General features: G+C 39.8%; 1 protein-coding gene across 9 annotated transcripts in view; it reads right to left on the bottom strand.

Annotated features, from left to right (window-relative positions):
• The window catches only part of ARMC2 (armadillo repeat containing 2), a 71,684-nt gene that overhangs the window by 46,450 nt on the left and 12,742 nt on the right, over positions 1-12,492 (bottom strand). The window contains exons 1-2 of one of the 9 annotated variants that reach the window (XM_039351153.1): positions 4,364-4,422; positions 245-353 (exon numbers count right to left, since the gene is read on the bottom strand). The exons of 1 other annotated variant lie outside the window; for it this stretch is intronic. Coding sequence is in view for 1 of the 8 variants with exons in the window: in XM_039351149.1 (XP_039207083.1) it covers positions 4,340-4,356 (17 nt within the window). In the remaining 7 variants the exon portion in view is untranslated. 7 more of the 9 variants (XM_039351151.1, XM_039351150.1, XM_039351149.1 and 4 more) reach the window with 7 other exon arrangements.

The following is a 12,492-nucleotide window of genomic DNA, read 5'->3' as shown; positions in this document are numbered from 1 at the left end:
ATAGTGATAGTCACTGCAGCTCCCATATTAGTGTATATACATTGATTGGTCTGGCCCTTATCAGACATTAGACCAGGGTGGATTTGATTTAAATCAAGTTGATTTACATCACAATTTAAATCATAATTTAAATCACTAGTAAAAAGGCTTGATTTAAATCAATTCGATTTAAATCATAATTTTGAAAGAGCAATTGTCATCTCTGTCCCGCAGCGACTCCTCCTCTGACCCGCTGTTGACTCACCGACAGTCCCATTCACTTTAATGGGATGGCTGGGGATGTGGCAGTAACACAACAAGGTGAGGGACGTGGTGGGCAGCAGGTGAGGGGATCAGGCGCTGCCATGATGGATCTGAAATGACAGGTGCTCTTTAAATGTAAGGACTCATTCCTGCTGGTGGTTAGAATCTTTAATACTATTATTTGCAAACAAAATGAAGGTTTCCTATTTAGAATAATAAGCTGTCAGGTTAGTACAACAGCGATATCAGAACTGATTTTAGGTTAATAGGTTAATCGCATTGTGTTTCTCCAAAAATTAGACCTACCCTGATTTTGGGGCGTAATATAAACCCTACCCCCAAAATAAGCCCTAGTTAGGACCCTGCCCACTCCATTCCACCTCGCTGCCACAATGGGGCAGGAGAGCACATGTTGCACCACTACCACTACAACGAGGCAAGGCAGGTGGGGGAGGGGGTGGAGCTGCTATACACACCCCACGCCTGCTTACTTCAGCCCCTCTCCCATCCAGGCCATTTCTTGCTCGGTGACTTTCCCTTTCACTCCCCTCCCGAGCTGGACTACCATGCTACGGAGAATGGGCGGGATAGGCCTGGTCCCCCTCCGCCATTTCGGAGCCAGCTCCATTTCATGCTGAATAAACTGAATTATTAATGTATCTTAAATAGAAAACTATATTTAGATAGATTTTTTACTCCAAAAACATTTTATTAAAATAAATTTGATAAAAATAAAAAAAATCCAATTTAAATTTTTAAAATCCCATTTTTTAAAAAAAAATCATTATTATCCACCCTGCATTAGACAGACAGTTACAATGTACACCACTTGGAATTTCTGGGTGGTCTTCGAGAGCAGTCTCATGTAATGAGAATTCACTTAATTCTATATCCAGAATTTAAAAGGCCCATGATAAAAATAATTCTAACTGTTCTTCAGTAATAATGGAACAGAAACTGCAATACATTCTACAGAAATTACACAATCACCTCAAACACATACATTAATTTTTTGGAGCACCTTTCTCAAAAGATATCTGGAAGTATTTATTCTCCCATGAGCAACTATCCATAGTTTCTGTCTATCAAAGAGCATAATTCCCAGAATTCTTTTAAAAAGTCCTGACAGTTAAACTAGTAGAAAATTTATTTAACCCTTTGGTAAGATTTATAACCAAACCAATTTTTCAATCTGGAAGATTATATCAAAATACTTATGATTCCTATTGTTGTTTGGGCTCTTCCTTTGTGGCAGCCCCTCAAATATTGGAAGACTGCTTTAATGTCACCTAGTCCTTCTCTTTGTTAGCCTAGACACAGACAGTTCCTGCAACCATTCATCATGTTTTGCCCCCAAGCCCCTAATCATTGTTGTTGCTCTTCTCTGCACTCTTTCTAGAGCAGTGTTTCTCAACCTGGGCAATTTGAAGATGTGTGGACTTCAATTTCCAGAATTCCCCAGTGAGCAACTGCTGACTGGGGAATTCTGGGAGTTGAAGTCCACCCATCTTCAAGTTGCCCAGGTTGAGAAACATTGTTCTAGAGTCTCAACATCTTTTTTTGTATCACAGTGACCAAAACTGGATATAGTATTCCAAGTGTGGTCTTCCCAAAGCAGTATAAATCTGTATACTGAAGCATGCTGCTAGCTCATATTTAAGTGGTTGTCCACTAGGACTCCTAGCTTCCTCTCACAGTTACTGCTGTTGAGCCAGGTACCACCTATTCTACACCTGTGCATTTAGTTTTTCTGGCCTAAGTGTAAAACCTTATTTTTCTCACCGAGTTACATTTTGTTGTGTAAGGCTCAGTGTTCAATTCTGTCAAGATCCTTCTGGATTTTAAGCCCATCTTCTAAAGTTATATTGTATTACTGTATGTTTTTCACTATCATACATGTTAACACAAAACACAGAAAGAGTAAAAAGGAGAACTCCTTATAGACTATTTAGTCCAATCCCATGCTCACATTAATTAAGCCATCCCTAACTGCTGACCATCTAAGCCCCATTTAAAGATCATCAATGATCTAACAGAGATTAGAACACACTCCTTGCTCTAAATATTTTCTAAATTATGGTAAAAGATTCTTAGTAAGCTAAGATATATAAAGTGTTGCTTTCCTCATCAGAAATATAATTCAGCAAATATAGACATTTCTATGTTAGGTAGAAATAAATGGTGTCAACAGTAAAGATGTCTTTGAGCCAAGCTCCATACTTATTAACTATAGGATACTAAAATACAGTTTCATTGGCAACAGAAGCAGAAGCATCCCTTTCTTTGCAAAGTTTTTCAAATTCTCAATCTGGCTTATAGCCCCAAATTCTCTGTTGGTTTCATTTAAACACTACCAGCCTTGTTTAGTTTTCAAATTCAGATAAGCCAAGCAAGTGGTGAAATTTATTTCTGAGCCATAACCATTTTTTTGTAATGCAAGAATTACAGAAAGAAAAAGATAATTACCTTTTTCCTGTCCCATCCTCTTTAGTCTCTTTGTTAAATAGTATAGAAAGTTACCCTTCATGGCCTTCAATTGACACAGGTTATACAGTGGGGAACAAAAGCATCTTGAGTATAAGGAGAAGAATTGTGTTCATACCTTTCTTTCATCTTGTGATAGTTGGAGGATTTTAAAACTGATAACATACCTCACTCAAATTCTTATCCCTCCTTGCAAGAAATTTAATATAAGTTCAGCACCAAAAGGTCAGCAGTCCTTCTATTCTCTCAAGTTCAATTTCCTCTCCTCCCTCAATTGATACTTACAAGTAGACCTTGCTGTGCTGTTTTAGAGTTTGTGGGTATGGTTATGGGGAGGGGTTACATGGTGTTATGGTGAACTGTTGTCATCAAAAGACAATATGGATTACTTGGTTTGACTCTGGCTTCTGTGTTTTATAAATCATACTTCGTGATTTAGGAAGACGGCAAACAATCAGATCATATGGCAGTTCCCCATCTTACACCTTCAGAATCTGCAAACATCTGAACAATAGCCATGGGAACTGAGAATTCTGATTCTCCACACATCTGGAAGACACTATGGCGCATATGGAGAACAGTTGAATAAGACACAGGTGGTTAAAAGAATCAATATGAGATTCAGCTCATCCATCATAGTTCTAAATCAATTTTCTATTTAAGCCTTTTTCTTACATATATGTTCCGCTCAGCCTATTAAATTCTTACTCCCTGAAGAAACTGTCTCATATATACTTCCTAAACAGCTTGGGATTTCAGTGCAGTTTTGATAAGGAAATATCATAAAGTTCAATAAATGGGCTCAGAATTATTCCAAAATTACTCTATCTTGGTCGTCATTTCCACAACATATTAGGCCATGATTAACTAAATCAATATTTACTCAGTTTTCTGGCCTTATATAAGGCAGTAAACTGCAACATAAACAACCTCATGGACCCATCATGCAAGACGCGAGACTAAAATGTGGTTGGTTAGATGTGTTTCTGCATGTTATGCGAACATTGTCATACTAACCTGGCAGCATATCTGTTGTACATTCTGCATTAACTTCTGATATAAGAAAGTACATTCACCATTTGCTTTGTTGCAAACTCACTATTAGCTATTATTGACAAGCATTACGATGAAATGCAAGTTGATTCCAGCATTTCTCTAAAAGAGGTGAAATAAATAGGGACCTTCCTTTCTGCTTTTCAGAGACTGCCCCTTAAATTATGTTTAATTTTCATTATCTTCTAGGAAACGACGCATCCTGGTAGCCAATAGTTACTGTATATAGTTACGGTATCTCACCATCAGCAGTAATTGCCATCAGTTTCACAGGCGAGAGAGCGCGAATAGGCACCTGCCATAGTATATCGGTCAGATTCCTAACGCGCGCTGGCCATGGCAAGTGACACAACTTATGCCCGTCCACGCTCAACCCACACGCGGCAAACCGAATGCAAATCGTCAGGCTTCCGCGCGGTAAGCTCCCGGCACAGTAGCCCGGCGACCCGTTACCATATCAACCGTACACGAACGGGCCTTCCTTCATTACAAGCCTTCCCTCGATTCTTCGCTCCTTAGCTTAGTTATTGCGGGGAAAAACCTCGATCGAGAAAGCTACCAGAAACGAGCGGTCATCACGTACACAAATCAAGAGTTGCTTTCCTTCTACCGCCGTAGCCGGTGTAGCCCGAAAATTGGCCTTTTCCTTCATTAAATACTGCGCGAACTCAGAAAAGCTGAGCATGCCCAATAGCGTCGATTGAGGCCTTTGCCCTTCACCTATTGGTAACTAGAGAGCCGAGACTGAGCATGCTCAATAGCATTAAGTGAAGTCTATTGTACCCGTAGTTTGTCCTCTTTATTTTGTGGTTTTCCCCCCCCCGAATAAGGGCGAATACTAGATATTCACAAGATAAACAGTATTGTATATTCCTTATATAACTCTGTATCGTTACTTTAGTAGCACCATCTGGTCTCTAATTGGTTTTTTCCATAAAGGTTTATCTTTTAATTGCTATAACTGCGATCATAACAATATTGTAGCCAGTATTACACAGCCCAAACCTCAGCAGATTCGTTTATCCTAAATAAGAATCCGTAGCGTTCCCTTCTAATATTAATCACATCTAAAGCTGGATCATGCTAACCACTAGTTTGCAAAATAATTCAGTCGGCTGCGTTCTCATTTAACAAAAATGCTTTACCCTAAAACAAGTTTATTGGCTTGTAAATAAACATTATTTACATTAGGATTGTTTTCCCAAAAAAAATATCAGAATTTAAAGTTGATATACACTATTAAGTCCCTTTTATACATCAACCCATTAGTATTTCCTATCAGACATCAGTTATACAATATTAGTATTGAAATCAACAGTAAATGCAAATTACATAGGCTGGATTCAGGTTTATTCGTCTACCTAGACAACAGACACACTAAAACAGCGTTTCTCAACCTTGACTATTTTAAGGCATGTGGACTTCAACTCCCAGAATTCCACAGCCAGCAATGCTGGCTGTGGAATTCTGGGAGTTGAAGTCCACATGCCTTAAAATTGTCAAGGTTGAGAAACACTGCACTAAAATCAGCAAAATATAAATTATTCATGACTAACTTATCTCACTGGATTTCACCAGTCAACACAAAGCATTAAAATCTGGAATCAAGCCAAGTCTAATGTCACAAAGTGAACATTATTTTCTTTCCTTTTTAATAACTTCTCATATATATATTCATCCCTGTGTCTTTTCAATTAAAGAGATACCACGAAGGAAATTAAATACCATCTGCAATGAGCTTTTTTTTTTTTAATGCTCAATTTTGAAGCACTTTTTGGATTAGAAACCAAAAGTATTTTTTTTTTCAAAAGTCATTTTAAACATGAATGGACAATTCATTATTTTCTCTGGCATTCTCCCTAGAATCATTCCCTTACTTATCAGGTCCACAGACAAAACCTTAGGATCTAATCCCATGATGCTGCCAAAATAATGAACAGGAACCTTTTCCCTGTGATTATAATAACGTAACATTTAATTGAGCCACTTTTGTGTAAGAGTCACCAAGCTTTCTTGGCTCTTTCTCTAACCTCTTTCATAGGCACATTATTTCTCTTTTCCCCATTCTCTAAACTGTCAAACTCAAGAGTTAATTTTAACTTTTGTGCTTAGCTTTCCTTTATAATTTTCTCACTTAGCAGTCACAATTCCTTACATATACTGTTTAATTAAAAGGAAGTTCCAATCCTTTCCACCTCTCATCTGCAAATAAATAGGTAACTCCTTTGAATATCCTGATGGCTTCATGGACACATTTACATAGTTTTCCTGGCAATGATACAGAACTGATTTTCCATTGTTTTCTTCCAGGATATTTGATCCTTCATGTACTGTATTTAAAGGCAAGCTGTATAGAATTTTGTAGACAAAAAACAGTACTTTGGATTCAGAAACTGATTGCAGTTCAATATTCTCAAGTCTTTGTATAAAGGATTGAACAAAGCAAATGAGAACTTTGGGAACTAATCCATGAGAATTTCATTAAGGATTCTCACCCTAATTAGCAATGACATTTGTTTCTCTACCCCTGATGCTGTGTAACGAGAAAACGAAGTAATCAGCAAAGTAGTCCTCACTTAACAACAGTAACTAGGAGCAGAATTTCCATCATTAACTGAGCAAGTGGTAAAGCATGATATTAATAACCACATTGCTTAGGGATAGCAAACCTGGCCTTCCCTGTTGCCATCATTAAACAAGGACTGTGTATTGTTAAAGAAGACCCCAGGTGGCTCAAATGGAAGGCAGCAGGCAGGTATGTGGCTGCTGCTAGATGGGGAAGAGGCATGGTGGGTGGGGGAAAGTGCAAGGGCTACTGGAACTTTGAAGGCCATCCATAAGTACCACTCATTCAAGGACATTGTAACTTGAAATGATCACTGAAAGAGTGGTTATTAAACAAGGACTATCTGTAGATCTTATATTGCAGTATAGGTAGTCTTCACTAATTAGACTGGAAACTGCAATCCACTTCTAAGTAAAAAAAAAAAAAAGAAGAACCATGTCAACACACTGCAGTTGTGAACACATAGCAGTTCCAGCAGTTGCCATTATTGAGGACTACACAGGTCATTAAGCTTTTGACTTCCTGCTGACTTTCCCATTGACTTTGCTTGTCAGAAGCTGGCAAGGAAAATAGTGAATCACAATTGCATGACTATGGGATGCTGCGAGGATGTAAATATAAGTTGTACCTGCAACTTGTTCAGCATCATCATAAATTCAAATGGTTCCTGAATGGCTGATTGTTAAACAAGGACCACCTATAGTGGTTAGTATCCACAAGCATCTTTACTACTGCAGTTTAAACTAGTTTTAAGTTTCTGGGCTGTTTTCAAAAGCAGCCCCATTCATCTTGTAGTAATGAGAGTGTGAATTACAGTCACCAATGATGCATGGTCCAGGTAAACCTAAAATTGTTTCACCAATACAAGCTCCCCTGGTCACAGCCACCACCAAGTGTTTTTGTAATAATTAAACATGTAAGAAAGCCCTCTGGCTGTAAATCTGCTCCTTCAGAATGATTTCATTTGCAATAATTGCTGGGCACGCCAAAATGTTTCTGCAATCCTGCCTCGATCACAAAAGTTTAGCTTGTTTCTAACCATCTAAACCAGGCTGGGGGATTCTGGGGGTTGAAGCCCACAAATCTTAGTTGCCAAGTTTGGAGACTCCTGATCTAGACCTTCACAGCCTCCAGCCTTGAAGAGACCAGCTTAGAACTTCCACAGTATTTTCAGCTTGCTCTGAGGTAGATGTGGGATCATCAGCATTCTGCTGTGACCTCACCCAAAACTGACTTCTCTTAGCACAGTGGTTCTCAACCTGTGGGTCGGGACCCCATTTGGGGTCGAATGACCATTTCACGGGGGTCGCCAAACCACGCTGTCCGCCATTTTTTTCCCTTTTCCCTAGCTGTCCTACTCCCTCTTATTGGTGGCCACACCCACTTGGGGGTCATCACAACATGGGGAACTGTATTATGGGGTCATGGCATTAGAAAGGTTGAGACCCACACTGTCTTAGCAATTCATAAATAGCAGGAAGGGCAGAGACATGTCCTGCAGCACCCCATGGTGCAGTATATATTTAATGTTGAATGCACAATGCTTTCTGCAAAAGCTTCACTACTGGATTTCTCTTCAGCTTTCTTTGCTCCAGCAGTTTAAATTACAGGTAGGGAAGCCTTTTATCTTTTCTATTATTAAGCCTTTTCTATTATTAATATTAAGTCACCACACTATTCACTGTCAGAGTAAGCAACATTATGCAGAGCATAGAAAAAGAATAGGAAGTAATAAGCTTAAAGAAACGGAAGGCAGATGATAAAAGAACATTTAACTCAATTTTACAGACCAATTCTGGGGAAGGGATGTCCATAAAAACAGAATGCCTGTTTAATCCAAATTGTCATAATTAACATATGTAGATCACTTGCATCAACTTACATCATTTGCATGAATACTTAATTGACATAATTTACTTCATTTGTGTTTATATCATTTGCAAAATTTCAAACTTATACGCTTACACAAGTGATGCAAACTTATGCAAATTAAGTAATGATGAAAATTAAATCAGGATTGAGCCCTCATTTGTGGGATTACCCAGTGCTTTCACCCCTCCTGCTTAAAATAACTTCAAACCACAGGCTGAAGTCAACTATCAACTCAGAATCTGGTACTTGATCCTGTGCAACCTGAGCAATCCCGTCAGTAACTTGTTCTTGTATCTGGAAGTTGAGTCTGGAACAATCTCCCAGTCTTCAGCTCAATCCTGGCAAAACCAAATAGGGCGCTTTTTCTCCCTAATCTTGGGAACTGTTGGTCTTTAATTGTGGATGGGGTCACACTTCCCCATTTGAGATTAGTGCTCGATCTGGGGCTTTCTTGAACCTGCAGTTCCTGCTTAAAGAGCGAGTGGCAGTTATGGCCAAGAATGGTTTTGCAGAGATTCCCCTTATGCACCCATTACACTCATTCCTAGATTGAGAGACCTACCTCATTCATGGAGTATTGCAACATGCAATAGAGGTTACATGGGGTTGCTCTTGAAGACCACATAGATGCTGCAGCTGCTCCAGAATGTGCAGTAATAATGGGCATGATTCAGTTTGCTCATGTGACACCACTGCTCCATGATATTGCCAGTTGGCTGTTTGGGGGAATTCAAGGTTTTGGTTACTAACTATAAAGCCCCTCATGGCCCAAGGCAGGGGTATCAAACTCACAACATTATGTGACATGTCACGACGTATCACGGCTTTTTTGCCATTGCCGGCACTGGGGTGGCGCGGTTTCACTATGATGCATCCGGCCTGCAGGCTGGCAGTTTGACACCTGGCCTAATTCCTCCATCCGGATTACACAGACAAAGAAAGTAACTATATCATAGTGGGAAGGGAAGAAAAGACAAGCACTTGATGCAAAATATGTGCAATACATGCAGTATATTGATGAAACACAGATGGAACTCCAAACATTCAGACACAGCCTTCTATGCAGGCAACAAGATAGTCATATAAGATAGCAATGAATATGAATTTTAGCCATCCCTCTGTCCTGGTTAGTTCCAGTTCAAAAATTGACAATGAAAAGACATTTCCTTCCAAAATAAACAGCACGGATAGAATGCAAATACCACCAAACTGAAGCCATAATAGGAGAAAATTAAATCTACTCATCTGGTTCAGTTCTTTGGTTAAAAAAGTGTAAGTATTTCACATGCAGTTTGGCCCTGAGATTTATGGTGAATAAAAAAAAAGTCAAGAACTGGTTAGGTAGAAACCTCTATTTCTAGAACTTTTTCACTTACTTATTAAAATACGATATTAGTCATAATTAGAAAATAGTCAGTCCCTGAAGTGGGTCTGAATCTAACCCTTAGGTAAGGTTTGGGTGTGTATATGTACATATAAAAAAAATGAATCTTCTAAAAAAAGATCTTCTGGTTGCCACCAATTTAGAGGAAGAGCATACACCACCAGCAAGGATGACCTTAATTAAGCTCCAGAAATCTGAATGAGAAATTTTAAGGACATACGAAGAAGGAGAACATCAGGAGTACTGAATAAGCTAAAAACTGAAGACGAAGAAAGAAGTTTAATTTCAAAATCTTGCTCTTGCTTGCTAAGAACCAAATTACTGATATGTAGCATAGATTTCCAGGCAATAGTTTAGGCCAGACATGCCAAACTCGCGACGTCACGTGACATCATGTAACATATCGGGATGGTTTTGCCATTGCCGGCAATGGGGTGGGCGCAGCTTCCGGATGATGCGTCCGGCCTGCGGGCCGGCAGTGTGACACCCCTGGTTTAGGCAATCTCCCCCAAATTCTGCTCTTCAGATGTGTGCTGAGCTATGATTTCCATTTGGGGAAATGGCCCCTTTGTACTTGTTCAAAGAAAATAAATACAGTTGAAAAAAAACCCACCAAAACCAACCCTGTCGTATGACGTGGTATTGATCAGGTTTGCTCATTGTTGCATGTGTTCTCCACACTAATTCAGCTTTGACTAATGTTGAAAAGGGGACCATTTTAGTACTTGGATGGGAGACCACCAGAAAATAACAGGGCTGTTGACTATACTTGAAAGTTGAGACAGGAGGGTGGTAGGAGGAGAATCCAGAACAAAAGACCATAGCATTGTCATCACATAACTGGAAATACCCCTATGGCAGTTTTCTTTACTGCGGATCTTTTTCATTTCCTGCAAAGATGGGATGGTTGTTTGTTTCAAAAAGAGATTGGGAGAAGCTAAACCCATCCCCGACCTATTCAGAATTATCTATATCAAGCTCTTGTTGCAGGCAAGCAGGAAGTAACAGTTATCAATGGAAGAGAATATTTGTAGCTCAGGGTTGAAATGAGGGGTCCTTGCTCTCTCTGAACTTGGTGGCTTTCTTGTAGATGTTTCATTATCAAACTAGATAACTTCATCAGTTCTCATGGTGTTAGGATGCACTTATGATATTACCAAATTGGGGAATGAAATGTTGGCAAGAAAACCATCAAGCTCAGAGAGTGCCCAGGACCCCACAAGTAACAGCCAATCATCTCAAAAGGCAACAATCCAAAGGAAGGGAAGGATTTGCAAACCAGTGTCAGCAGCAAATGCCCTTTTCTCTGCAGCATGCAACATGGCACATTAAACTAAGCTAATACTGCATGAGAAAAGGTTCATAATAAACATAAGAATCAGATTCTGTGCCCCCCGGATGTTCTTTCTGTCACCTTAAATGGCATCTTCCCTTTTATTTATTGTTAGATTTGCTTGCTGAGGTTGATCAAGCTATAATCCACACTGCCAAAGGGCACCCAAAGGGACTTTTATCTCCTGGTGCTCTCCAATTGTGCTAGCTACCACAAGTTCAAACTGTAGTCCTAATTTGATGCCATTTAAAAACAGTTTCAATAAAAGCATGATTGCACACTCTTTGCCTTATGACATAGTTGCAAAGCAGTTAGAAGTGCCACTGCTATTACAATATAGTAACGAAAGAAGCAAAAATTTTAAAGTATGCGCATTATGCCTCTACAGTCTGCATCATTTCTAAAAATGGTATCTTCTTTCATGGAAAAGTAACTTAAATGCCATATTTCATTTAACATGAAAAACTGCTGTCTGTGGAAAATAAAGTATTTTTCTAATTAAATGCTAAAAACGTATGCAGCCTAATTTGCAAATAATAAAAACAGTTTTTAATGCTGAAGTCAAAAGTGTATCTCAATTTTTTTACCCTTGCCTGTTATGCCACTTCTTAACCAAACCATATTTATACGGTGTTATAAATATGCTTTTAGTTCAAAATGAGGTGCAGGGGTTATTATTTGAATTATGTTTTTGTCTTGAAAACAGCTGAAGAAATAAAGCTTTTCCCTGTAAGACATGACAAAAATATCAGGAGAGAGGTCTACTCAGGTGATATTATCATGCTGGCTTTTTATCTCTCACTCCAGTTATGCAAGACTATAGTTTACTTGCGTATTTGATTTCTTTAGCTACCCATCTCAACAAATGAATCTGGGCAGTAAAAATAATTAAAAACAATTAAGATAATACAAAATAAATACATATGACATCAAGTAAAACTGTTACTATGGAGATTAATACAACCAGGAAATTAATACAACCAGCCTTTAATACACTCAGGGCCCAGGCTTGGGCACAAAAGGCTGACAGGACGGGGGTAACTCTGATATCTGAAGGGAGAATATTCTAGAGCAAGGGTCACCAACCTTTCTGAGTTGGTGGGCCGGTGGGAAAGGGAGGGGCAGACACCTTTACGCACACATGTAACTACGCACCAATTGTAATTGCGTGTGTGCGTGCATGCGTCAACGGGGCCGCGAGCATGCATGCTCCGTAAATGGGGCTGCTACCACCGGCGCAAGAGTCACGCCGAGGCTAGCGCCAGTGCGAGGGACACACTCAGGCTAGCGCAGGCGCGAGGGTCATGCCGAGGCTAGTGTCGGCGCGAGTCACACCAAGGGTTGCGCCGAGGTTAGTGCCAGTGCAAGGGGAGTGAGAGAGCACGCGCACGCACTGGCCAGCCATTTACGTTGGCCTGGTGGCCAAGAGGCCGCAGCCCAGTAGTGATCCGACCCATAGGTTGGGGATCTCTGTTCTAGAGTAGGTCCCCAACCCCTGGGCCATGGCCCATTTTGAACCAGGCTGCTCACAAGTACCCGCACAGTGAGTGCTTGCGC

This window comes from Crotalus tigris, unplaced genomic scaffold (genome assembly GCF_016545835.1).
Source record: "Crotalus tigris isolate CLP2741 ecotype Arizona unplaced genomic scaffold, ASM1654583v1 scf7180000018371.15429387391:27106975, whole genome shotgun sequence".
NCBI lineage: Eukaryota > Metazoa > Chordata > Lepidosauria > Squamata > Viperidae > Crotalus > Crotalus tigris.
The sequence above is the reverse complement of the archived record's forward strand: the minus strand, read 5'-3'. Positions and strand labels throughout refer to the sequence as shown.